At 36.9% G+C, this 25843-nt stretch overlaps 1 protein-coding gene across 4 annotated transcripts; it reads right to left on the bottom strand.

Annotated features, from left to right (window-relative positions):
- Positions 1-10883: 10883 nt before the first annotated feature.
- Positions 10884-24942, bottom strand: LOC102590590 (probable LRR receptor-like serine/threonine-protein kinase At1g06840). Of its 4 annotated transcripts, XM_006359924.2 has the most exons (22): positions 24780-24942; positions 24117-24372; positions 23765-23867; positions 21516-21663; positions 21172-21243; positions 20999-21070; positions 20411-20554; positions 20249-20320; positions 20024-20095; positions 19301-19375; positions 17553-17621; positions 17361-17429; positions 17137-17208; positions 16962-17048; positions 16774-16842; positions 14640-15151; positions 13157-13315; positions 12775-13058; positions 12461-12512; positions 11800-12050; positions 11589-11723; positions 10884-11476 (listed from the first exon to the last, which is right to left on the bottom strand). In XM_006359924.2, the coding sequence occupies exons 3-22, from the start codon at positions 23856-23858 to the stop codon at positions 11129-11131; spliced, it is 2856 nt and encodes a 951-aa protein (XP_006359986.1). In that variant the 5' UTR covers positions 23859-23867; positions 24117-24372; positions 24780-24942; the 3' UTR covers positions 10884-11128. The 4 variants fall into 4 exon arrangements, with proteins under 4 accessions (XP_006359986.1, XP_006359985.1, XP_015170114.1 ...); XM_006359923.2 differs by lacking the exon at positions 24117-24372; XM_015314628.1 differs by lacking the exons at positions 24117-24372; positions 24780-24942 and adding an exon at positions 24424-24516.
- Positions 24943-25843: the final 901 nt, after the last annotated feature.

The raw sequence follows: 25843 nt of genomic DNA on the forward strand, positions 1-25843 counted from the left end.
GTCCTTCCAAAAGGGTCTTGACACGAAAGTTAAGCTTACCACAACTTTTAACCCCCAAACCGATGTGCAAGAGGAAAGAACAATCCAAACATTGGAAGATTTGTTGACGGCTTGCGTGATTGATTTCAAGGGAAATTGGGATGACCATTTTCCTTTGATAGAATTTGCCTATAATAATAGCTACCATTCGAGTATTGGTATGGCTCCGTTTGAGGCTCTTTATGGTAGGAGGTGTAGATCTCCTATAGGATGGTTTGAGGTGGGTAATGTTTCTTTGATAGGACCCGAGTTAGTTCATGAGGCTATTGAGATGGTTCGACTCATTAGAGAGAGGTTGAGAACGGCCCAAAGTCGACAAAAGTCTTATGCAGATGTTAGAAGAAGAGACCTTGAGTTTTAGGTGCTTGATTAGGTTTACTTGAAAATCTCACCCATGAAGGGTGTAATGAGGTTCGGTAAGAAAGAAAAACTTAGTCCCTGTTTTGTAGGCTTATATCAAATTTTGATGCGTGTTGGTAAGGTTGCATATGAGCTTGATTTGCCAAATGGTTTGGTGTCGGTGCATCTTATTTTCCATGTCTCTATGTTAAAGAAGTGTGTTAGAGATCATACATCTATAATTCCCCTAGAAGGGTTAAAAGTGAAAGAGAACCTTTCTTATGAAGAAGTTTCGATTGAGATCTTTGATGTTTGACGTAATCAAAGACAGGACTTCTAATTCAGGTGTCAATGATCGCGTGCAGTAATATAACCCAACCAAATGGGTTGGGGTTGAGTCCCAAGGGATTGGTTGCAAGAACTAATAGAGAGGTAAAACTATGTTCTAATTAATCATAGCTATAAATATTAATGAGTAAAAACATGATAAATCAAGGGGTGACATGAATGTCAATTATCAATAGGGGTTTTTGTATTTGACTAAGAAACAAAAATAGCAAAAAAAAAGATAAGTAATAGGGAGACGGGATTCTTGGGATGTGATAGGAATATGGGATAAAATATATTATTGGGTAAATGCTATTGATAGTAAATCGCTGAACATTTGTAACTAGGCTAGACTTTAGTGAGGGTATATTCTCTTTCGAGCAACTTACCCCGAATCAACTTGGTTTCTCTCGAACACCAAGTTGTCGTAATTAAGCACAGCCTTTGCCTTAGCCTATTCACTCTCTCGAGCTAAGTGTGTGGGAAAAGGCTTAGGATTCACTCTCTCGAGCTGAACCCACGACAACCCAATAACCACCGGCTATCGATTTAGTTAGTCTTAGTTTTAAAACCTACTCTCTCGAGCAAGCCAAAAACACTAAGATGAAATCGTATTTACAACTACAGTCCCATTAAGTTCAAACACAACTACTAAAATGAAAATCACATTTAAACAGAAAATAGACTAACAATAAGCAATACCCAACAATAAATTTAACCCAATATTACACAAAAATCACACCCCAAGAATTGAGGTTTTAGCTAGACATGAATAAGAGATAGATATCAATACCAACAAGTGTTTCCATCAAGTGGGTACGATAGAAAATGTCTTTAAACACGTCTAGGATGAAGATTCTTGAATACCCACTTCCAATTTCTTGGAGTTCAAAACCTTCAAGCTCAAGAACAATGTCTCCCAAAAACTCTACGAACTAAAAACTGAAAACATTCTAAGTCTCAGTAATAACTCTCTACAACTTGATACTAAGCTACAGAATTAAATGAGTATTTATAGTTTTCAAAAATTTGTGTTGTGAAGGATCACTCAGGGCAGTTAGTCGGGATCGCCGATGCGCTCGGTGATCCGCCCTTTGGTCTGGTTCATCGCCTTTTAGCTTTTGCCTACAGCATCTTTGCGTTTTGAATCATTGGGTGATATGGAACTGCTTCGCGGAACTACTTGGCGATGCGCCAATTGCTCCCTTTCCTCACAGACTTGATCTTTTCCTTCATGGCTCAGCACACTGGAACATTAGGCGAGATTTAAGGCCTTTCAGCGACTCACCTAATGGATTAGGCGATCTTCAAGCCATCTTTTCTTCCTTCTTTCAGCCACTTCGTTCCATTTTGCGCGATAGCGTTCATGCTTTGTCTCTCAAGTCAAATACCTGAAACTTAAGGATTTACATTAGATATTGAGACAAAATATGCATTTGAGGACACTAATTCAATCAAAATATAGCCCTAAATGAGTCCAAATTGTGGACTCATCAATACCCCCAACTTAAACTTTTGTCTTGTCCTCAAGTAAAACTCAAGCTCAGCAGTTCAAAAAGGAATGTCTCAAACAGTGCTACACAAGACTCAATCATGAATGCACACACAAGACTCAACTTACTCATGCAAGGATCAATTGCGTACTCAAAGACTTAAGTTGTGACACACTATTATCAAAGAATTTCAAGCTCACTATACTTGCTTCAAATGCAAGTTCAAGCTCAACAAAGAAAATCAAATGCCCTCACACAAATAATGATTCGATCTTCACACACAATGGTTTAATTATTTAAAGTTCTGGAATCAAATGCAATGCTCACACTTACAAAGAAGAACACTATGCATGCTTTCACCCATAGGTTTGCCCGTATTTTCCAATTGACAATTGTTTCAGCTCACTTAAGATCAAAAAGGTCTTTTCAAGGCTTGTAATGGGGCTGAGTGCAAAGGTATGGTCATTTAGGCTCGGTGACTTTTATCCTCATGAAATGTGGTGCTCACAACACTTTCTTTCCTCTTCTTTCATCACTTTCTTTAGTGCTCTTAAGTCATCCCATAATTCACTTTCCATGGATTGTTCGGAAACCCCATTTCTTTTGTACTTTATTTCACGACTTTTTCTTTTTCATTCTTTTCTTCTCTTTTTCTCTCTTTTTTTTGTATGGAGGGGTTCCACTTTTGTCAACACCATGGGTTAAAGGAGACTTTCCTTGCACTTCTTGACTTGCCCATTTCTTTTCACCACATCCTCAACTCAGGCTTTTGGCCTAAGTTGGCTATTCAATCAACCACAAATCAAGAGGATTATAAGTAGTGGATTAAGAGAGCTCATGGTTTCATCAAGTTTCTTCCAAAGAAAGGTAAGGCTCAAGGGGTGTTCAAAATAGGTTCACACACACTCACAAGGTAGGCCACAAAAGAGGTATATGTCAAATTGGCTCACACTCTTCAAGGTTGCCTAAAATCATATCAAGAGATAGCCTTACTTAGTCGATCGGACTAACGGGGCAAATTCTAGGTGTTATCATGTATGGTTCATAGAAAGCTCATCGCACAAGGCATCGACACCAAAGCCAAACAAGACTTCACACTTTTGCTAGTGTGCAATGTTCATCACAAGAGAATCAATTTGATACTTGGCTAGTCACAACGAGATGCAAAGAGTTCAACATATTGTCTATGTAACTTCACTTGGTCTCATCGTAGCCGCACATTCATGTTCTTTCGATTATGAGAACTATCTGAGTCATCGATATTGATCAAAACCGTGACTCAAATTTGCCAAAGAACAGCCACATTCAAGTACATACAAGAATGGGTGAAAAATTTGGAAGGGTCAAAAATCATTTACAATTAAAGAAAAGAGCCACAAGCTCAAACATCCGCTAAAAGCAGTGCAAAACACAATTGTAAGCATAACGGCCCCAAATATATAAACAAAACATCAAACCTCAATATTCACACAAAAGGTGGGCCTCACCCCACCACATAAAAAAAATCATTAGTCCTCAAATGCAAATGAAGTAAAGTATGCAAAAAGTGAAAGAAAGTAAGATAGCGATGGAGGTAAAGAGGGGATCCTGTCTACGCAATCTCTCCATCTATCTATGCCTCAATGCCCGATGCAGCAGTCTGGACTTGGGCATCAGTGCCCGGAATCACCTCATAAGCAACAACTCCACTAAAGACAGCCATGGAGGTCTCTGCCAGTGACGTCTTCATAACTGTCCTTGCAAGATCTGGAAAATCTCTAAATATGTTCTCCTCATGTACCCCAATCTGCTCCTTGTCGGTTTCAGCATCCGACTCCTCAACTGCAGTCTCATCCTGATGTACATCACCAGTAGTATCCATAGGAATCCCTGAGGTCTCAGGAGTATCCACGTCATATGCATCCTGAATCAATGAAGTGAAGTCGGTAGACTTCAAATAGTCTACGTCCTTTCTCAAATCTGCTACCTCGGCTTTCAAAGCCAGAACCTCGGAGGTCGCCTCCTGTCTGCTCTCACAAGCTTCAACTCTCGTAGTGAGAGTGTCAATAGAAGTCTGCATAGGGTTCAGTACAGCTAGAATCACAGCCTCAATCATTAATGGGACATCTCTCCAGTCTGGTAGCTCTCACGTCAGCTGACTGAGCAAGATGCTTCATCTTCAGGATCATTGCCTGAGTGATCTTGATCTACTGGGAGGAAGAGGATGTACCTGGGGCCTGTGAGGAGGAAGAAGGAGCAGAAGTACCTTAAGGCCCGAATGCCAAAGTAGGGAAAGATGCTTATGCAGGTATAAAGTCGACATCCACCTCTGGAGAAGTATCTGTAGGGGCTGCTCTCCTCTGTCAGCCTCCTCTCTAGTGTACTCAGCCTCAATACACAGGATATCAGTGGAGGAGGAAGGGGTGATCTCAATATCTCTTGTATCATCCCGGGGCACTCCTGCTCGCCGGCATAGTTCTGTGATAAGTACTGGGAACGGCAGTGAAGTCTGACTCTGCTTAGCCCTCATGGCCATATCTTGCTTAATAATAAGCCTCATATTAATGCTTTTCCTAGAAATAATTGATCCCAGACATGCTGCCTTAGGAAGACGGAGAACGGACTCATTTTGGGATGGCATGATGGAGCTGCTGATAAATCCAAACCAATAACGTGCAGTGACACTCAAGTCCCTTTTTTCAATTGGGACTCCCGCCTCGATCTACCTCAGGGTGGTGTCTGAAATGAGGGGTGCCAACCAGCCCTTTAGTTCATCCAATGAAGCTGTAGCGGTAGTTAGGTTGGGGTAGTCAAAGTCATGCCCTTTGTCAAGAAAAGAGTTGATGTACTCTCTATTGCATTGAACTTCCTTTCCCCGAACCATGATCGACTTAACTGGTCTGACCTCACTCGCCTTAATTTTGCTCTTTGGGACCAACTCACCATATGTGGTATAGAATTCCAGGACCCATGAAGGAATATAAGGTCCTGGTGAACTGCCCAAATCTATGAAAGTTAAGGGTGTCTCTTACATTGGAATACTTTCTTGAAAGGCCTTCTGTCAATAAGATTTTCTCCTCGAGAATAGTTCGTAGCCTATCTCATTTCAATCTGTTCAGTGGCCTAGGAGGAGGAATGACAGGGAGCACAGGGGGTACAAGGGGTGCCTGAGTTGGCACTGATTATGTTGCAGGAGGAGTGGCAGCTGAGGGAACTCTGGTGGATGTGGTTTGAGATATAGACCGGAGCTCATTCCTTCGGGAAATCAAAGGATGCTCGTCTTCAAGCTCAGACAAATCAGCCCGGGTGTCAACAACCACTCTCTCATATGTGTGCTTCTTTCTTTTATCTTTGTCTCCCGGTGGGAGTTCTTTCCTTCTCTTCTTTGGAGGATTTGATCCCCCTTCGTTTATAGTAATGCCCCATGCTTTCTTTTGGGGTTGCCTATCTAGATTTATTCGCACCATATCTGCAAAACATTGGAGAAAAGTTAGTAAATATTCACATTAAAACACAGAAAGTTAACTGCAGAAAGACTCGCCGATCAATTCGGCGAGTCGCCGAATTTCTTTGGCGAGCTAAATCGGGCTCGCCGAAGGGATTGGCTTAATGTTCTCAGAAAGTCGGCGACAAGAGTTCCCTTTTGGCGAATCGTCGATAGCTTTCGGCGAGCAAGGGCTAGTCCACCGAAAGTTCCAGTGCAAAAGGGCTAAGCGGTGCAGACAAAGGGCGATAAAGAAGACTTTTGGCGAGTCGTCGAGTGCTTTCGGCGACCTCAGGCTTCTCGCAGAAATTTACAGAGTCAATCATCAAATAAGGCATGAAATTAAAGGCGAGATGGGGACATTAGGTGAATCGCCGAATGGTTCGGCGAGCTCGACCCAGCTCGCAAAACGGCCCAAGGTGCCTATTTTCAACCCAAATGCTTTGTCTCTCAAGTCAAATACCTGAAACTTAAGGATTTACATTAGATATTGAGACAAAAATATGCATTTGAGGACACTAATTCAATCAAAATATAGCCCTAAATGAGTCCAAATTGTGGACTCATCAATCTTAGACCGAAAAGTTAAAAGGTTGAGGAACAAAGCGGTTGCTTCCGTTAAGGTGTTATGGAGAAACCATCAAGTTGAGGGTGCTAATTGGGAGGCCGAGGCCAAGGCCGATAGGATGTCCCGATATCCTCATCTTTTTCCTCCTATTCTAGCTTGAGGTAATGAGTTCCTCTTGGTTTTCTTATGTTTGAAGTCATGTGTGTTTTATGTGTTTCCATGATTTCCTTAAATTGCATGTTCATGAAAAAGCTTGAGTTTAGAAAAAAATGGATTTTGTGAATTATTTTCCTCATGTTGTTGAGTATTGAGTACAAGTTGCTTGTCGACTACATGAGATGAGTTGTAGAACATGCCTTGACTTGGAGTGGAGATCCCTCTCCTTGAATTTGCGCTTTTTGAGATTAAATTGCATATGAGCTCCATGAGATTGTGTAGAGCATTGTTTTTGAGTTGGAGATGATAGTTCCTACTTGAACATGAGAAATGTTAATATTTCATGCATATTGGGTTGTTATATGTAGTTCCTACTCCCTTATGGTGCATTAAGTATGTCGAGCTTGGAGATGATGTGTCCTTAGTTGTGTGCATTTTGATGAGTTGCATGCATGATGGGCTGCTAGTCTTGAGTCTTTTTGTTTTGAAATGTGCCTAGAATCTCATTCGAGGACAAATGATCCCAAGGGGGAGATAATATAGCACCCCGAATTCAAAACGAGGCAAAATAGCAGTTGTTGGGAAATTGCAGGTGCCATCCACGAGAGCCAATCATGGCTCGTGAGTTGACCCACGGACCGTAGGTTGGGTTGTGGGTAGGCAACCTCAGAAAATGGTCAAGGCCATGGACCACGGTGGGATCTATGCCCCGTAGGTGGGTCCACTCCCCATGGTCCCAGCAACCGTCAAATGGCCAAAATTCTCTGACAAGGACGGACCATAGGTCCATCCACAGTCCGTAGGTCGTGGTCTCATGGGTGGGGACCTAGCAGTTATTTTAGGGACTTTAGGGTCTTTTCCGGTTTTAATTAAATCAATGTGGTGTCATTTTTACTAAGCCTAGACCACTTATATAAGGATTTTAGACCCCTAAACTCACTCAATTAAGTCATTCTCTCCAATTCCCAAAAGAAAACCCAAATCCTCTCTCAAATATTCTCTCTCTAGAAGGTGGGAAAAAAAAAGGAGATTGAAGCTAGGTCAAGATCAAGTCTCCCAATCTTCAAGATTTTGTGGGCGTTGTGACTAAGGTATGATGGCTTTTCATCCATGGGATACTTTCGCTCATGGAGTCCCCTAGAATTCCACAATTTGAAGAAAAATTTCCCCAATTCTAATTAGGGTTTCTTCCAATGTTGTGGGTTATGATGAATGTTGATCCAATTGAGTGGATTGTGATTTTTTATGATTGAATTGATAGAATGGCATGTATTTAGAAAGAAATTATGTGTACTATGCCTATCCTATGATTTTAGGGTAGAATTGATATGATTGGGTTGATGCCATGAAGGGAAACTTTGTGGGTTAGATATCTTCTTATAGAATTGATGAAGTATGATTAGAATCACTTGAGATCAAAACATATATGATGAATATGATGTTAATTGCTTGAGATTATAGCATAGATGATGATCATGAGATGTAGTGCTTTGAGAGTAAAACCTAGGCTATGAGTTGTTGATTGTTAATGTTATGATGTGGAAGGGATACTTCCCATAATGAATTGATAAGCATGGTTTAATGAATGTGAAAGGTTTACTCACATAAATGATTCTAGGTTAAAAGGATTACTCACCTAAAATGAATCTAGACTAAAAGCTTATGTAATTGATGAGACTAGAGGTGATTACCCTTGACCTCCATATGTAAGGATATGAAGTGCTTCACATACTCCTTAGAATTGAACAAGAGGTGAGATCCCACATTCTTACTATGATGAATGGACATGAAGGCAAGTACCCATGATCCTTATTAAATGATGTGGAGGTGAGTACCCGTGTCATATGATGAGATTGTGGAGGCGACTACCCACGATCTAAAAGTAAGTAAGGCAAGAGGCGAATACCCATTAGCCTTTATAAGCTAGGCATTGAGGCGAATCCCCATGTCTTTAAAAGTAAATATGAATAATGTAATTATGTTATGAAGATGATTTTATTGGAATGTTGCTAGATATGTCTTCCATGATGCAAGATTGACTAGAGGTGGATGACCTATGTCTTGGCAAAGGATAAGTGAGGTTACTTAAGGAAGTATTCCTCTTTCATTATGAGGCTTATTATGACTTGATTATGCTTATGATTTATGTCTTATGTTGACTAATGCTTATGTTTATGTTGTTTATGCTAGCCATAATATTTAGTACTTGATTGTACTAACACATACTTTTGCCGACATTCTTATCAAATGTAGGGTCCGGCGACATTGATTCTCACACTCGTGGCTAGCTTCGTTGTTGATCAAGGAAGTGAAGTTTTGGTGAGTCCTTATTGTGTTCGAGGATGTGATCACCACTTTCTTTTATGCTTTTCTCTTATGTCTTGGACTATTGTATGGGTTGTGACCCAAGACTTTACTCATGTTGTTTAGATGGTTTGAGACAATGTTGTTAGACTTCCGCTCGTTTTATAAAAGACTTTGAATGTATTGAAAAGTTTTAAATTCCCGCTCATTTCTATTACTTTATGTTATGATATGCTAAGTGGCTTGTATGAGGCCTCTCGGGATCTTATATGTCTTGTTACATCTAGGGGGTACCTCTGGATCGTGACAAAAATATAGGTTCAGATGCTCAATATCCAGTTCGCGGTTAGTATGACTTCATATCAGTTCAGAACAAGATTTTGGTGAGTCATCATCATTCGAGGACAACCTTTATATTTATTTCATTTATTTAGTCTTCAGTTTTCATATTGTTATAGTTAGTTGGGGGGCTTGTCCTAGTAATTCATCTAAGTAGAGGTTTTTCGATAGTCAATCAAATATGAGTCTTTTAGCATTATCTTATGTTTGGATGAACTCATTTTGAGTATTTAGTTTTACTTAGACTCACGGTATATTTCAGTTTAGTTTCCCATGAATACTTTCAGTCATTATCTATATGTTATTCTTAGTGTCATGCCATACCATGGATCAGCTTGGAGTCACTTGTGGCTTTAAACACTGTGTTATAAGTAGGGAATAGTATCATAACTTGACATCAAGAAACCTGAACATTTCACCATCACTGCACAAGTGAAGTGTACAATCACTAATGAATCATTTGTTGAGAAGTATGAAACTGCAAAAAGATCTGCCTCATGTGCATCAATAACTTCTGCTAGTTGTTCTTGCAAAGTTAAGAGACCTTTAATTTTTTTAATTTTCAAACTTGGATATGTGCCCTATTTGCTTATATTTTCCGCATATAGAATCGACTCTCCACCAATAGTACTTTTTCTGATATGTTGTTTTTTGCAATGTTTACTCGGAGAAAACTTTTACTTTACCTCTTCAATATTTTTTGACTATCATGCTTGCCCTTATTTTTTTTGGTTGAATTGTTGCTTTTCTTTACGTAATATTGCTTTTGTATAGAGAAAGCTCCTTCACTGAACTTGTCCCATCTCATAGTCTTTCTTTGCTCGTGTACTTAAAGAGCACTCATTAGTTCACCTAATGAGCACTTTCTTAGGTCCTTGAATTTTTCAAGAGGGAAAATCTTAGAGTCAAATCTCTCGGGTGAGTTACAAGAATGATTGTTTCATCCTCCTGCATATTCAAGGACTCAAACTCTTTTTTCAAGTTCAACACTTGCATTTGACATGTCCTATCGTCATCTTATATATTTTTTCAATATATCACAAAGTTCTTTTGCTGTCTTACAAGCCTTGATTTTGTAGAACACGAACTGCCACAAAATTCTGCATAATAGACTTTGCCCTAAGATTGTTTTTGCCTTCTCTTCACTATTGGATTTCATCTAAGACAAGATATATAGGATTTGCCTGTAAACACATGTACAGGTCTATCTTCTGCCGTAATTTTTCGATTTCATAGGCTTTCAAAAAAAAGCATGCATCTTCACAAATCAAATTTGATAATTTTAACTAATGAAAGTGAAATGTGGTTTTAAAGGTAGGTTGCTAGATGTCGTTTGTGTTGTCGCTAAATTAAAAAATTTTGAGCCTATAAGATCAACAAGATCTCTGATGTCACTGTAAAAACAAAGACTATCTAAAGTTGAATTGAAGTATAAAAATACAAACAACTCATTAAAATTCCATCATATTATTAACTTGGAGAACATTAGAATTTATACAAAAAATCCTATCTAATAACCACTTACAAAGTGGATAAAAAAAATTAATAAGAAAATGTGTCGCTAACCGCCATAAAAGGCCTCGAACTTTAGAAAGTTAAGCAAATATGTTTGACTACGTATTTTGCTAGAAAATAAGAAAGCAATAAATTGAAATTTTAAAAAAAGTTAGGCAACTAACTTTGACCGAGTATTTTCCTAGAAAATAGGAAAGCAATAAATTGAAATAAAAAAAAAAGTTAGCCAACTAACTTTGACCAAGTATTTTGCTAGAAAGCAATAAACTAAAAAAAAAAAAAAAGTAAAAAAAAGTAAAAAACAGTAAAAACAATAAGTTGAAAGTAAAAAAGCCAATTGTGCAAGGATGATAACCAACTACATGTAGCATTTCTATGGACAGTGATAAGGCACTTCATGTATAATGTACTATACATATACAAGGGTTGTCTGTCACAACAGATTCTTGAGGAATATACATAAATCTAGAAGCAGTAAGATGGTATTATTGTACACTCGTATACAACATAAAAGACAAGTCGTATAGACTTCCTACTAGTCATAGTGTACAAGTCAATGTTTATGCAGTGGAAGACAAGCTAATGTTAACGAGGTGTAATATTAAGAGTAACACCACTAATAAGATCACCACCTGATACATTGGATGATGATATAAATAGGTCTCCACTTCTAGTATTAGAAAATGAAGCTGATGATGTAGTTTCACTGAAACTGGCTTTATTATCCAAAGGATCGGTGTCGGTATATGGCATCATTTGGAGTATGGTTTCTAGCGTCCTAACCACCTCCAGCATTGAGGGTCTGTCTTCTGGTTTGTCCTGGCAACACTTCAGGGCCAACTCCACCATCTTCTCCGCACATTCGGAGGGGTAAGATCCCATGTTCTTATCCATAATGGAGAACATTACTCCCGATTTATGAGCCATTTTTACCTGTCATGGACAGTTAAAGGTTATATACATACACCTATGCTTTTATTGCTAAAATGCTAGACAAACATTCACTGTTTTTGTATTCCAATAGGTGTTCAGCCGACAGAAATACCTCACGGACAATGTTTTTTCCATGTGAGATAGGATGCATGCCAGTTAAGATCTCCAGAAATACAACCCCAAGGCTGTAGACATCACTTTTATCTGTCATTTTACGGGTCAAGAAATATTCGGGATCAAGGTAACCCTGTGCATATACATAAGAAAATCAGTAAGATCATTGCACAATTATTTCCTTAAATCTAGAGCATAGACAGACTTACAGGTGTCCCCTTCACCATTGTTGACACATGATTAGGCAGAAGACCTTCATCATCCTGGACAGGTGCAAGCCGAGACAATCCAAAATCAGCAACTTTGGCAGTGAGTTTAGAGTCTAAAAGAATGTTGCTGGCTTTAATATCCCTATGGAATATGGGTGGATCAGCTTCAGTATGGAGGTAAAGGATGCCCTTAGATGCCCCCAGTGCGATCCCCAACCTTGCTCCAAACTTCAAATTTTTTTTACATTTGGCTGTCAAATGATGGAAATCACCTACTTAGATAGCAATACAAAAGTTTCTTGACCGATGTCAATTTTAAGTTTATCACAGCCGCATAAAGAAACTAACAACTTTTCTTGTTCTGATAAGGAAAAAGAAGATGGAATCTATGTTTCTCTGACTATTAGATTTCCTGCAATATCTTTTCCATTATGCAACTTTTAGATCGATCACCACCTTGACAAGGGTTTCTCCACAAACACAATAAAATACTGAAGCCTGTATTATCAATTCACCATAGTACTACTAATGACACAACATGTGCAAGGAACATCTATAAACATTGCAACTCCGCATTGGATCTTCACTACTAAACTAAAAGAAAGAAATTGAGGAGGATTAATCATATGAAAGCTAGAAACAACCAGGAAACAGTTCTTACCAGAAAGCCAGTCTCGCAAAGTTCCATTGGGCATGAACTCATAAATCAGCATCTGCAAATGTATACAGAAGACTCATAATTGCTCGACTATATCACTCTTTGTGCTAAACAAGAAGACTTCAGTAGCTCAAGAAAGCATTTAGTCTGCTACACATTCAGTCTGATCATTAGCAACTGAAGTGAGAAAGAATACAAGAAGGTTTATGATGCTACACTAAAAAAATATGACTAACTATGATTAAAAATGATGAATGGTGTGAATTATTAGTAACTAAAACAGTTGGAATTGAAAAGGTTTTCAGCTTTTGTCATACCTGCTCTCCTTCTTCGTCACAGTATCCAAGCAACACAACCAGATTACGGTGATGTAACCTTGATAATAGTTCTATTTCGGTCAAGAATTCCTTTTGCCCCTGCAGGGATCCTACTTTTGCTCGCTTGATAGCAACAACTGTTTTGTCAGCTAAAATTCCCCTAAAGACGGAACCATATCCTCCTTCACCAACTTGAGTTGAGGTATCAAAGTTGTTAGTGGCCGAAGTCATTTCTCTGAAGGTGAAACTTTTAACGCCATCTACTTTTATAGAGAGGCTTGAAGCTGCAAACAAAAACCCATAGTCATCAATTTTGCAGAAAGAATTAAAAATAGCAGACTTGATAAAGTAAAATTATAGCTAATCTAATAAGAGGACTTACACAAACGTTTTCTTGACAAGATCTTTTGATACTTAGCACGTCGTCTTGTGATTAATATAGTGGCAATTGAGGAAACAAAGGCAGCAAAAGCACCTGCTGCTACAATGCAAGCTATCACAACGCCTTTGCTTTGTCTTTTACCTTTCATTTCAGGATTCACTGCAGATAATATAAGAAATCAAAGCTTGTACAAAGGAAATCAAACAATTGAGCCATTATCTTGTCTGTGATAACCAAGCAGCCCTTGATATCACATCAAATCGGTGGTATTTCATGAGAAGACTAAGTACATTGAGATTGACTGGTACTTTGTCAGAGAAAAGATGATCCCAAGAGATATTGTTACAAAATTTGTGAAGTCGAGTGATGAGTTTGCAAATATTTTCACCAAGTCCCTCACTGATCCTCATATTAATTACATCTTAACAAACTCGGTACATCTGACTTGTATGCACCAGCTTAAGGGGGGAGTGTTCGAATAGGATTGTGTATATTGTCCTACTTGGAAATGAATTGTAATGTAGAATCTATAAATAGGGCTCAATGTAATAAAAGAATACATAATTTTAATACTCCCTCCATCCCATTTTATATGAGTTAGTTTGACTTGGCACGGAGTTTAAGAAAGAAAGGAAGACTTTTAAAACTTGTGGTCTAAAAAAAAGTGATAGATATTTGTGTGGCTATAAATCATTTCATTAAGGTAAAATTGACATTTTAATAAATTATTACTTGATATAGAAATGTGTTATTCTTTTTGGGACTGACTAAAAAGAAAAGTAAGTCATATAAACTGGATAGAGGGAGTAATATTTTTCTTCTTTATTTCTCACATGGTCTCAGATCCACACTGATCCCAATTTATTGTTTCCGGTGTTGAACCCCCCCTTATTATATTGTCCACGCTCCAATGTCAATTCTTGGGAGTGCAGCAAGGTGTTGGAGTGACAAGGGTTATTCTCCTTATATGATTTTGGACAATCCCCTCCTCATGAGCTAGCTTTTTGGGAGGCCTAAGGTCCATTTTTTTTTATCCACTTTCATCCCAACAAAAACTGTAAGGGCTGAGACCTCCAGAATTGAAGCTCTTGAAGAGAGACTGGACCAAACTATCTAAGTTTGAACCCCTTGAAGTTTCAACCTTTTAATCAAGTTAGTGAGATCCTTCAAGGTTCCTCAACGTAAAATATCTGAAGTCTTAAAAAAACTTTGGATATAAACAAAGACTTCATTGTCTTTTTCAACCCAATATATATGAAGTCCTTAGAAGATCATGGATCATAGTCTTTTGTTGCTTATCTAAACTATTTGATTATATGAATTAAGATCCTTATACTTGTTGGCTAGAAGTGGCAATGATAGTCAAATATTTCAATCTTATCCACATGCTGCATGTCAATGATTCAATTGTCATGCAATTGTAGTAACACAGCCTAAGTTGTTACAAGTTGAATTAGAATCTATTTAAGCTGTGAATACTTACAGTGTGAATAAGGTCCGAGGAGTGTGAAGTTCAGGAGCTCATATGGTCCAAATAGGTGACTTCCTTGGAATTCCCAAGAGGCAAAAATCTCACTGATACGAAGAATCTCACTTTCATTAAATGTATTGTCCCCAACCACCGGGAAAAGCTTCAAATACATCCTCAGACGAGGTCCTTTTTCCCAAAAATATGAATCGATCCACAATTGGTAAAGATCCAACTGAAGGGAACTAGTCACATAAGACTCGAATAGTTGCTTGTACGGATCAAAATAAGAAATACTAGGACTTTTCAACCTGTACCCAATTCTAAGAGGTGAGGCACAAAAGCATGGTTTAGGTGATGCAGGAACATATTCATAATAGTTGTCAGTTGGACAAGCATGAATAGGACAAACACCACTTGGATTTGTTGAATTACTAGGTTCGTCGTCATCTGCTCCAAAGTCAGGGCCACAGTATTTACCAATGTTTCTGATACTTGTACTGCTGCAGATGGGATTGCTTTGGAACCTGGAAATCGTCTGCTAAAGTTAGGGGAAGACTATGAAAATAATAAATGAATTTTAACATAGTACAAAATCTAAAACATTTTTATTGACATGTTTCTTTTGAGAAACATTGAGCAGATTTTCAATTAAGAATTCAAGATGAATTGACCTCATGAGATAGAAAGAGATCAGTAAGTAATTTTTGAAAGATGACCTCAATTCACTGTCAAAATCAGATATTTATGAATAATTGGACAACAAGAATGAGTGCATAACTGAAAACATGAACTCCAGAGACAGTAACAAAGATGTACAAGTAATTTTAGACCAATAACTCTTTTTGTTTGGCACAATTTCCATTCTCCACTTTCCTAAATGTGATGTTTTCCTTCTTCAAGAATTTAATGATACCAGTTTATATCACTTGTCTTGATGTGATATACTGCAGAAAAACTCCCTCAGTTTCACAAACTATTAGAATCTAAGTTGCTTGGACTAGGGTGTGGGTGTCCGATACGGGTGCGGATCTAAAGGTCCGATCCTTCATGATATGATATAACTTTTAAGATTCAGGGATATGGATCCATGAATGGATACGGGTGCAGGGATTCGCCTAAATATAATTGAAATATCTAAAAGAGTTATAAAACCTATATTATGAGATATTATGTGGAGAACTTGAAGAGAATCTTGGAAGGAGATCAAAGGAAAATGAGTGACATAGAAATTTCTATATAAAAGGTATTCCATTTTCTTCAATTTCACCTTAGCTTTTGTATTGATTATAAAAATCATTAAAACTGTCCAGACTTTCTCCATCAATTTTGGTCCAAATACCCAAAATCGGACACGAATCCCACACCCATATCCTGTCGACACGGGTGCGGCACCAAAAGTGAAGAGTCCGAGCAACTTAGATTAGATGTGTCATAAGGCATGTAGTGGACTCAAATTTTACAGAAACTTCCTTCCTCTCCATTTGTTCAGGCCTCCTTTCAACGAATAAATGAGAGACTCAACAAAAGACAAAAACTCCTTTTATGCTCATAGTTTCCCTCTATTTATATCTTTTTACCCCCCACCCCCCCCCACCCCACACACACACTTCTCATTTATATTATTGGGTAAAACTTTGTACTTTTTCAAGATTTACGCTGATCAGGACCATAACCAATATTATAGGGCCCTTCATCATTTCATCCTTTTCCACTGCAACTAGATGAAAATATGTGACTAAGAATTTCAGAATTCCCTTTTCTATCTATACCTCCTTTTTAAGCATACTTAAATTTTTCAAACAATGAAAAAACTGAAAACCACAAAGGTTCTCTCAACTCCTTGTTCTTTCCATTTTGTTTACATTTTATAAAGCACCATACATGAATTTGCTAAGAGCATGTGTATCGGTGTGTGTGGATAAAACATAACAGAAGTGATTCCATGCATTTGTGCTTCTTCAAGTAATTTAAGTAATTGTTGTCACACACACGAGGAAAATCGACGTACTTTCCCTTTTTGGTATGGCATATTGCTTCTGTTATTCTAGTTTCTTTACCCATTTGTTTGTCCTATTTATGTGGCCCATGAGGACATAAACCGACATTCAAATTGTTCTATTTTTGAATTTGAAAGAAGAAATCATACCTTAGTGTGACATTTACAGGAGGTTCAAAAGCACCCGAAATGTTTGAAACTGAATTATTCCGCAGATCACTAGGTTTGCAAAATCAATGAAAGAGTTGTTAGAAAGAAATCCTCATTCAAAGGTTTGACTCTGGAAGTAAATACTTCTATTGAAATAAGATCTGTTATTTTTCTGCTTCACATCTTACATCACAAGTCTGGAAGTTGTATTAAAGATCTTGTTTTGCCAAATGTCAGTGGAAATGGAACCATTCAGAAAGTTGTTCTCAAGAGACCTGTGACAAATTTGTCCCACCAATTCGTTAATGGTACATTTCCTTCAGTGAAATAGTAGATATTGCAAGACGAAGTCCAGATTCTCACAGTTTCTGCAGGGAAGGAAGGAGAGAAAAGTTCTTGGGTATAGATCCATTAAGACGGTTATGTGATAGAATACTGCATCATGCATTTGAAATATACATTAGAATATGCTAAAAAGTAAAAGGAACCCAGGCAATCCAGTTCAAATGCTGTGGAAACAAAAGCCAACATCTGTCAATTTATATAACTATATGAAGAAACTATCGAGGCCAAATCAAAAGGCTTACATAGTTGTCATATTGTTGGAAAGCTTATTCTGTGGTATAGATCCAGAAAGTTGATTCCAGCTGAGATCACTGTATAGCAAGCAGAAGCTAGACATTTTCAGAGATCTACTAGTTGAACAATCTTGAAGTAAAAATATACAGATAAAGCTTAACAAAAGAAGAAGAACAAAACAATAACAAACTCGCACTTACAGATAGCTTAGGTTTGCAATTCTGCTGAAATCAGGAATGGATCCCTGCAAAGAGCAATTTCTGACACTTCTGCAATACCAGAAGCAGCATTTGATCTTCAATAAGTGTGCAAGATGAGGACCTAACTTCATGTTTATTTCTACCAACATGTTCTATCATGATAAAATACTCCATAATCTGTCTTTCAAAAATTCAAACATAATGTGGGAGTCCAAAATATGTTTCGGTTTATTCCTTTCTCATATATAACTTTTTGGTAAGTTGTCTTTTCACAACATGTATCATGAATTCATTATATCTGTTATACCTTCATACCCTTTCTCTCCATCATCATCTAACATGTAAAGAAAAGTAAAAATAGAATAAGAGCTCTGCTAGGATCGATGCAATTTAGAAAAGTTAAAGGTGGAAATTGAACTGATCACTATCAATATTAGCATCTTAGTCTTCAGATGTTTAGTGAACTTATTGAACCCTCACACCATTTTCCTGATAGACTGAATAGGAAAGAGAAACCACAAGGCAAATAAAGGGTCAAACATTATCAAAAGAGAGAAAGGGAATACAACAGATGAAGAAATGCACAAGCTGAAAGTCGAAAAGGGATACAAACCCAAGGGTGTGGTCTAGTGATCGATGAATATAGAACCATGAAATCTAGAGTTTGAATCCTAGCTGACAAAAAAAGAGTTAGGCATCTTCTTCCTTATATGCCTAATGCTTAGAGGTAAATGCAGGTATATGTTGGAACAATCAAGGTCCTCACAAGACACCACCGTAATCATGAAAGAAATGGCCAGGCGTTATACAATTAACAGCTCCATGAGCAAAAAACATATGTTTATCCAACTTTTCAATTATTGGCTTTAAAGAATACCTGCATTGGTTCATAATTTCACACCTTTAAAAATACAACGCAAGTTCCAAAATCTTACTCACAAGTAAACATAAATTTTAAATAACTATGCTATGCATTTCAGAGACCTAAATATACAGAAATGTAATGACACTTGATCTCCTTAGCTCTGTATGTTTACTACTTACAAGACAAAGCATTAGTCTTGGAAGCAATAAATGTTGTGTAAAATAAAATGTTTCTTGTCGAGCAAGGAAGATCTATACCATACGACATAGAGCTGAGGATTTGCATCAAGAGATAATAAGGACTGAAGATTATCGTTCAATGGCTTCCTTTTAACGGATACACAATATTCAAAACTTGTCTTAAACCAATTAACATATATGGCACATTAAAAACGGAAGGGAAAAAGAAAATAAACAGAAGGATACTAGCTACAAAGGCGCTAGAGCTAAGTATAAGCAGAAAGTAAATTTCTATAGAAATCTCACAAACAGGTATCAGGCTCCACAAATATGAGAACTCTATGAGAAAAGGAAAGGTAAAACTGTCATGTGTGACATGCGTGAAGATGCAATTTCAATGCTTATTCTAAGGAATGGTCAGACTGACAAATCCAATATATTTTATGGATTAATACCCAAGTCTCTAAACCTCATGATGAATGAGAGAGTACTAAAAAGATTTTAAATGTCATGGTGCATAAGCCTACACATACACATGAATTCATTTCCCTCATCAGTCTAGAATATAGTAGTTATACTAGCTCTTCCAAAGTGTGATTAACTGTATTGTCCCTTAGAGACAACACACGCATTCTCATCAATGGGATATAAAATAAGGAAAAATGAAAATAATAAACTAAAGGATATTTCCAAGGAGCATTTACAGTTTCAGTAGTGACGAAAGGTTTCCATAAGAAGCTGGAATCTCAGATCCACTGAAATTGTTATTGTCAAGTTGGCTGCATAAAGAAAAAGAGAATGAGACTCTAGTATCTATGGATCACAGGAAAGGAATCTTCACACACATTGCATATATAAAAACTAAAGCAGCTAGATTACATGAAAGGTTTAAGCTGAAGGCAATTTACATCTCCATAAAAGATTTTCTAGTATCAGTTATGGCGAGGGATAGATAGATTTTACGATTTACAGTAATAAAAAATTCTGAAGATGGTGATCAGGAGTGTTCTTAAACTCTATATCTGTTACAAGATGTATCATAAAATATGCTTTGTGTTATGAATTGTCTGGCTATTTGGTCGATAAAGTGAGTACAGCTAAGATAAACAAGACAATGTCAGGCAATTTTTTTTTTATTTTTTTTTATTTTTTTTTCAAAAAAATAACATGTCAATAGCCCTTCATAATCTATGACTAGTCTATTCTAATCTTTATTATTCAAACATGACTTTATGTTCTATTTATAAACGAACTAGCCAAAATTGTTAAACCACTTGACAGAAACACATACAGTGGAAGTTGTTTCAGCAATTAAGTAGGACACAGTATAAAATTTACAAAAAGATAACTTGTCAAGATTGTTTAACCACTTGATGGAAAACATTTGGTGAGGGTAGTATCTGCAATGATATATACAAGGAACTTACAGGATTGCCAGATCTGCGAGCGCAGAAAACTCGGGAGGAAGGTAGCCAGATAGATTGTTATTATCCAGAAGCCTGTTGAAAAAGATATTGTCATAAGACCATGTAGCAATCAGGTAACTAACAGAAACAGACTAATTTCAAGGGTTATGTGCCCTAGAAGCCTCTGAGATTATGTGTGTCAGCTTGAAAAGTGACAGCTAAGAGGAATCTTTCTTGTTAACTTACAAGTGAAGAATAGTGGACAAGTTGGAAAGCTCGTGAGGAATTTGACCACTCAGTGAATTGTTATTGAAGTGGCTGCAGACATATCATATGTTAAATTAAATAAAGAAGACGAAAATTTAGATTTGATTGCATCTGAAAGTTAGCAATCAAATGAGTACTCACATATGTCTGATCTTATTTAAATTAGAAAAGGATTTTGGAATTTCTCCTGATATCTCATTCTGGTCTATCTGGAATCTATTGAGATTTGATAGATTACCGAGTTCATCCGCTAAAGATCCTGACAATTGGTTTCCATTCAAAAGCCTGCATGAACATTATTGCTCCAGGATCAAACTAAAATTGAGATCAATAATTTCACTAGCAAAAGGCTTCACTTTTTCCTCAATGAACTTTCCATCAAAAGAATTTTCCAAGTGCTGAAAATTCCTCAAATCTGCAGAATTCAGGTAAATCTTGTTCCTCTACAATAATAAACAATAAAGTATCTCCATCCCAAAGCGGAATACCTTAACTTATTCGAGAAAAACAATTAAGGCCTCCAATATGAGGTTACAGGAATTATCAGCTATTAATAATATGAATTCATATTGAATCAGCCAAAGGTCAGGTTCGACTGTTAACAGCATAATAAATATAAACACTATTTTGATGTTATCTCAGCATTTGCTGGTGGGTGAGTAGAGGGGGAAATGTGCAAGAAAATGACACTGGAAATTGGAGTTCAGAAGTCCATTAAGTCTAACTTACAGAAGTTTCAAAGTTGTGATGCTTCCAATCTCTTTTGGTATGCTCCCAGTCAAATTATTCCACATGAAATTTCTTGTTGTAAACAATAAGAAGAGTAAGTATCATAGATAAGCAAACAATGAAACCTATCATACTATTATTATCTGTAAAATATAATATTTGTTACAACTTACAAAATTCGAAGATGGGATAGCTGTCCGAGTTCAGGAGATAAACTTCCAGAGAGATTCATATTCATGAAACGGCTGTAGAAATAGTCAAGAGGAAGAGGTTTGACAGTCTTTCATACTTAGTCCATAAAAATAAAACCACAGATTTGACGGCCTTTCTTGTATTGCGGTCACACAACAAAAATAAAATATATTTTGTTTGAGGAATCTAAGGCAATGATAAAGAAACTAGAATGACGAGAGAAGTCAACTAACAGACTATAAATATTTTGTGCAGCTGATGGCTCTACATAGTGAACAAAATATTGCTGATACCGTACACTACAGAATGCAGAAAAATAACCTACAGTTCCCTGACATGCAAGTACCCATCAGCATCAGAAATGTTGCAAAAAACTCCTGTCCAGTGTGAAGTACAGGGATCACCCCGTTTCCAATCATTCAGGTGCTTCATATTATCAATCAAACTACCCTTAACAGATATTAGAGCTGAAACTGCAAATAGGAACAAAACTTTGTTAAGTTTCAAAATAAACCACTATAAGGAGAAAGTATGCATGGCTTAACATTTCACAGATCAACGTGTTAGCTATATAAGGGACATGATCGACCAGATTTATACCAGGGACTAATATGAGAAAGCAGATATCTAGTTGTCAAGTCTGAATTGAACTATTGGAATGAATTTAATATGATGGGTCATACAAGGAAAAAAATGAAACAATATGATACCAATATCATGAGTTCTTTCGTCCAAAAGAAAGTGCTTGGACTAGCAGTATTAGTTGTGAAGCTCAAAAAGGAGAATATGGATGCCGGTGACTAAAGGTTAGAAGAAAGGCCGGTTGAAAGGAACAACAACAGTTGCAAAATACTTTTCCCAGATTGCCTCTGCCCTTTGACGTACCAAAAGTCCCAAATATGACGCATGATGTTGACATGGATCTCTTTCTGCCTTCAGAAAATCAGAGAGCCTTAACATTAGCGTGTAGAAAACATGGGCCTCACTGTCATTCTCACACTTCTACCTGTATGTGCACGTGGGCTTATCTTTCCTTAGTGAGCAGTGAACAGCCTTTGATGAACAACCAACCAAATAAAAAACCTGAGTTCTGGCAGTAAAACTGAATTCCAAATAAGTTAAGCAGCATGTAGTCAAGGATGATTACCTAGAAGAACAATATAACTTCTAGTGATGGAATAACTTGCACCAGAAGTTAAGACAAATCTCCCCTGAACATACCATTCCCTCATTCTATCCTTCAAAGATTTTGATTTCCTCCAATACAAGCTTCATCCAAAGGGGCAATGTGAGTCCATATACTAGTATCAGACTTTATATAATTTCCATGCACCCATTTCACCTATAGTGAATCTTTTTTCATGACTATTTTCCACAACAACTTACCAACAGAAGCCATGTTCCACAGCCCACAACCTTTAATATTCAGCCCTCTATTCTTTTTAGGTAGACAGGTTCTGTCCCAGGCAATCAAAGATACCTTCCTCTTTCAGCTGTGCTTCCCCATAAATATTCTCTACACTTCCTTCACTACACTCTGTCGTAAGATGAAAACTGAACCCCAAAAATTATGTATAGAAAACAGAACAGCAATGATCACATCTAGCCTCCCTGCATAAGATAGTTGCCTAGCATATGTAGTTTTAATTCTCACTGGGATCTTCTCAATGAGTAAATGGCAATCTAGCTTGCTCGACTTTTTAGAGGATAAGGGCATTCCTAAATATCTAATAGGAAGCACCCCCTGTGAGAAACCTGTTACGGTTAATAGCTGCTCCTTTATCTGATCATTCATACTTGCAACGGATATGTTAGATTTGTCCATATTTGCTATCAATCCAGTGGCTGCACTAAAGTGTGCTAAAGCTTCTTCAATCCTTGTCACTGACTCCACTTCACCATGAGATCATCAGCAAATATTGAGTGAGTGGAGAGACTTACACATAGGATGAAACTTGAAATTTGGCAGCATACTCATACATTTCAGAATCATTGAGATCGAATCTCACCACAACTCATATCAAAAAGAATTTCCACGTGTTTGGCCCATGAAAAAGAATCAGGCCCACACGTGGGGTCATGTTGAGAATACAATTAAATAATAAAAGTGTGTTATTTCTAACAGCTTAAGCTTTTAGATCAGATAGTCACGCAATTCAACATGGTAGGCAGAGATCCATCGAATCTCGATGCCACCCATATTAAAAAGAACCTTAACGTGCTTGGCCCATGAAAAAGAATCAAGCTTGCACGTGAGGGGGCATGTTGGCTTGCAAGATGTCTTCATCATTATGTATTACAAAATAAGTGAACACAGAATTTAGTTAGACGAAACAAGTTGGTGAGATAATTAAAGCTTTAGAGCGTCCACTACTGTAACCTTACAATTGAGGTCTTGCACAGAATGTCTTTATCAGTTTACAATTTCACATCACAACTTTTCAATAATTAGAACACGTATGAATTTCAAATGAATATAAGTCAGTTAGAATAAAATGCTTTAGGGAACCCGAACAATGAATGTACTCAATAATATTGCAAGTATGACAATTTAACCATTAGAAGAAAGCCCACCTTCAGAGGGGTCGGTTGTTTGAGCAGCCACAAGAAGCATATAGCAATGAATTGCTGCAGTTAAAACATATATACAATATCTGAGTCCCTTCATCTTGAAGACCTATAAACATTTAAGGCAAAAGATGAGTCAGGTGATACCTTTCCACTAATAAAGCTAGAAATTACCAAAACATACCTCTATAGCCAGATTCACTACAGGATCCTTTTAGTGGCTAACTAAGGATTTAACTAAGCAAAATTCAAATCTATATTTTGTACACAACCTTGTGGCCTAAAGCCAGTCCTCATTTCGTAAAAGAATACAAGTGGAAGGTTACATAAGATACTACAGTTGATGGAGATGTCTTACTCAGTCGGTGAGCATTCTTTTCCCTACATAGTAAATTTATAAGCAATGAATCTGGTAGTGAATGGAACCCAAAAAGGAGTAAGTTGTACAGACTAATAACTATTTTAGCAAGTCAAAATTTTTATAAAAAATAAAAGCTAGTGTTCGTGTTCATGGTCTTCTTTGTTGATTCGTTCGAGGAAAGCAGTTACTCTTCAGAGTAAAAGTTTGCCACAACTGTTTGGATTAAACACTTGGAACGAACAAGCTAGATAGCCTGAAACAATACCCAAAAACCACAAAAAAAAAAAAAAAGTTGAATGAATACTTGGAATTGCTGGGTACTAGACAAATATTCCTTCGTTAGTGCTTGACAGGCAATTTTGTTTGACAATTGTTTGTCAGGCAACGCATGTTTACACTGTTAAAGTTTTTGACACAAGTTATGCTACCGAAAAACAAAAATCAAACATCAATAAGTGGACCTCAAAAGATTTTACATTAAATAGCAGGGGAGGGGCTAGACTAGACTCATTAATTTGGATCAGTTCATTTCTTATATTAATAACAGTTTGTTCTGTTAATTCATGAATGAAAAATCAATAAGTATTTGTTGAAATAGAGCTAGTACAAGTGTTTTTACTCTATAAGAAAAAGAAAAGAGGTGGAAAAACATTATCATACCTGAGGTGAGAGAAGGAGGAATGATTTCCCTTGGTTAAAGTAAAGCCTGGAGAAGAAAGAAATTTATGATGCCTGTTACTTGGTAGGATTCATTATAGCCCAATAATAATAATAATAATATAGTACAGAAAAAGTAAGAGATGGCATCGTTGTCGTTGACATGGTTGATCCATAAAATAGTTGGGTAGAAAGAGAGATATTTATTAACAAAAAAAAACAAAGGGGAAAAGTAAACTGATTTGTTGTAGAGAGTTGTTGGGTTTTGGGTGATGATTATCGAATCACTAAGTTAAACATTTGTTTCAAGTAAGAAGGAAAAAAAGTTACCGGGTTAGAACAAGACATAAACTAGAGAAAATGGTCTAAAACCCTCCAATTTATATTCGAAATCTCAACTACACACTTCAATTTTACGGGTGTCCTATCACCCCCTTAAACTATTTTTAAAAGCTAAAATTATTTTGCTCTCTAAATGCTGAGGTGGCAAAGAAAGTGTAGTTCACTTTCTCAAAGAGAGTGAGAGGCAATTTTTTTATTATTAAAACTTAACTTTAAAAGAATTCCCTTTTTCATATTAACTTTTTGATTTTCTAACTTTATTAATGCTACCTTTTACTCTAATGTGTTTTATTTTTATTTTTATTTTCATTTCTTTCTTCTTCTTCAACACTTTGTCGGATTTAAGTTGCCGGAAAATAGAATTTACTCACCTCACCTTTCAGCTAACACTAATGCTATTTCATTTTTATTTTACTTTGTTAAAAAAAACTTCATTGTGAAAATTACAATTAACATGGAATCAAATTAGAAATTAATATTTTTTTTCATAGTTAAATGTTCATAAGACTGAGCAAACAACACTAAAGGAACAATATAAACAAACCCAGTTGAGAAAATGAAATAAATAACACATCAAGCTAGCCCCTTTTACAACTAAATTTTCACTATTTCGATTACAAGAAGCAAAAACGCGCAAAATTGAAGAAACTCAAGTTTAAATCATACCCAAAAGCATCATATTGAAATTCATCAATATAAACAACCCAAATGAAATTTCTCATTTC

The sequence above is a fragment of the Solanum tuberosum genome, unplaced genomic scaffold (genome assembly GCF_000226075.1).
Source record: "Solanum tuberosum cultivar DM 1-3 516 R44 unplaced genomic scaffold, SolTub_3.0 scf00311, whole genome shotgun sequence".
Lineage (NCBI taxonomy): Eukaryota > Viridiplantae > Streptophyta > Magnoliopsida > Solanales > Solanaceae > Solanum > Solanum tuberosum.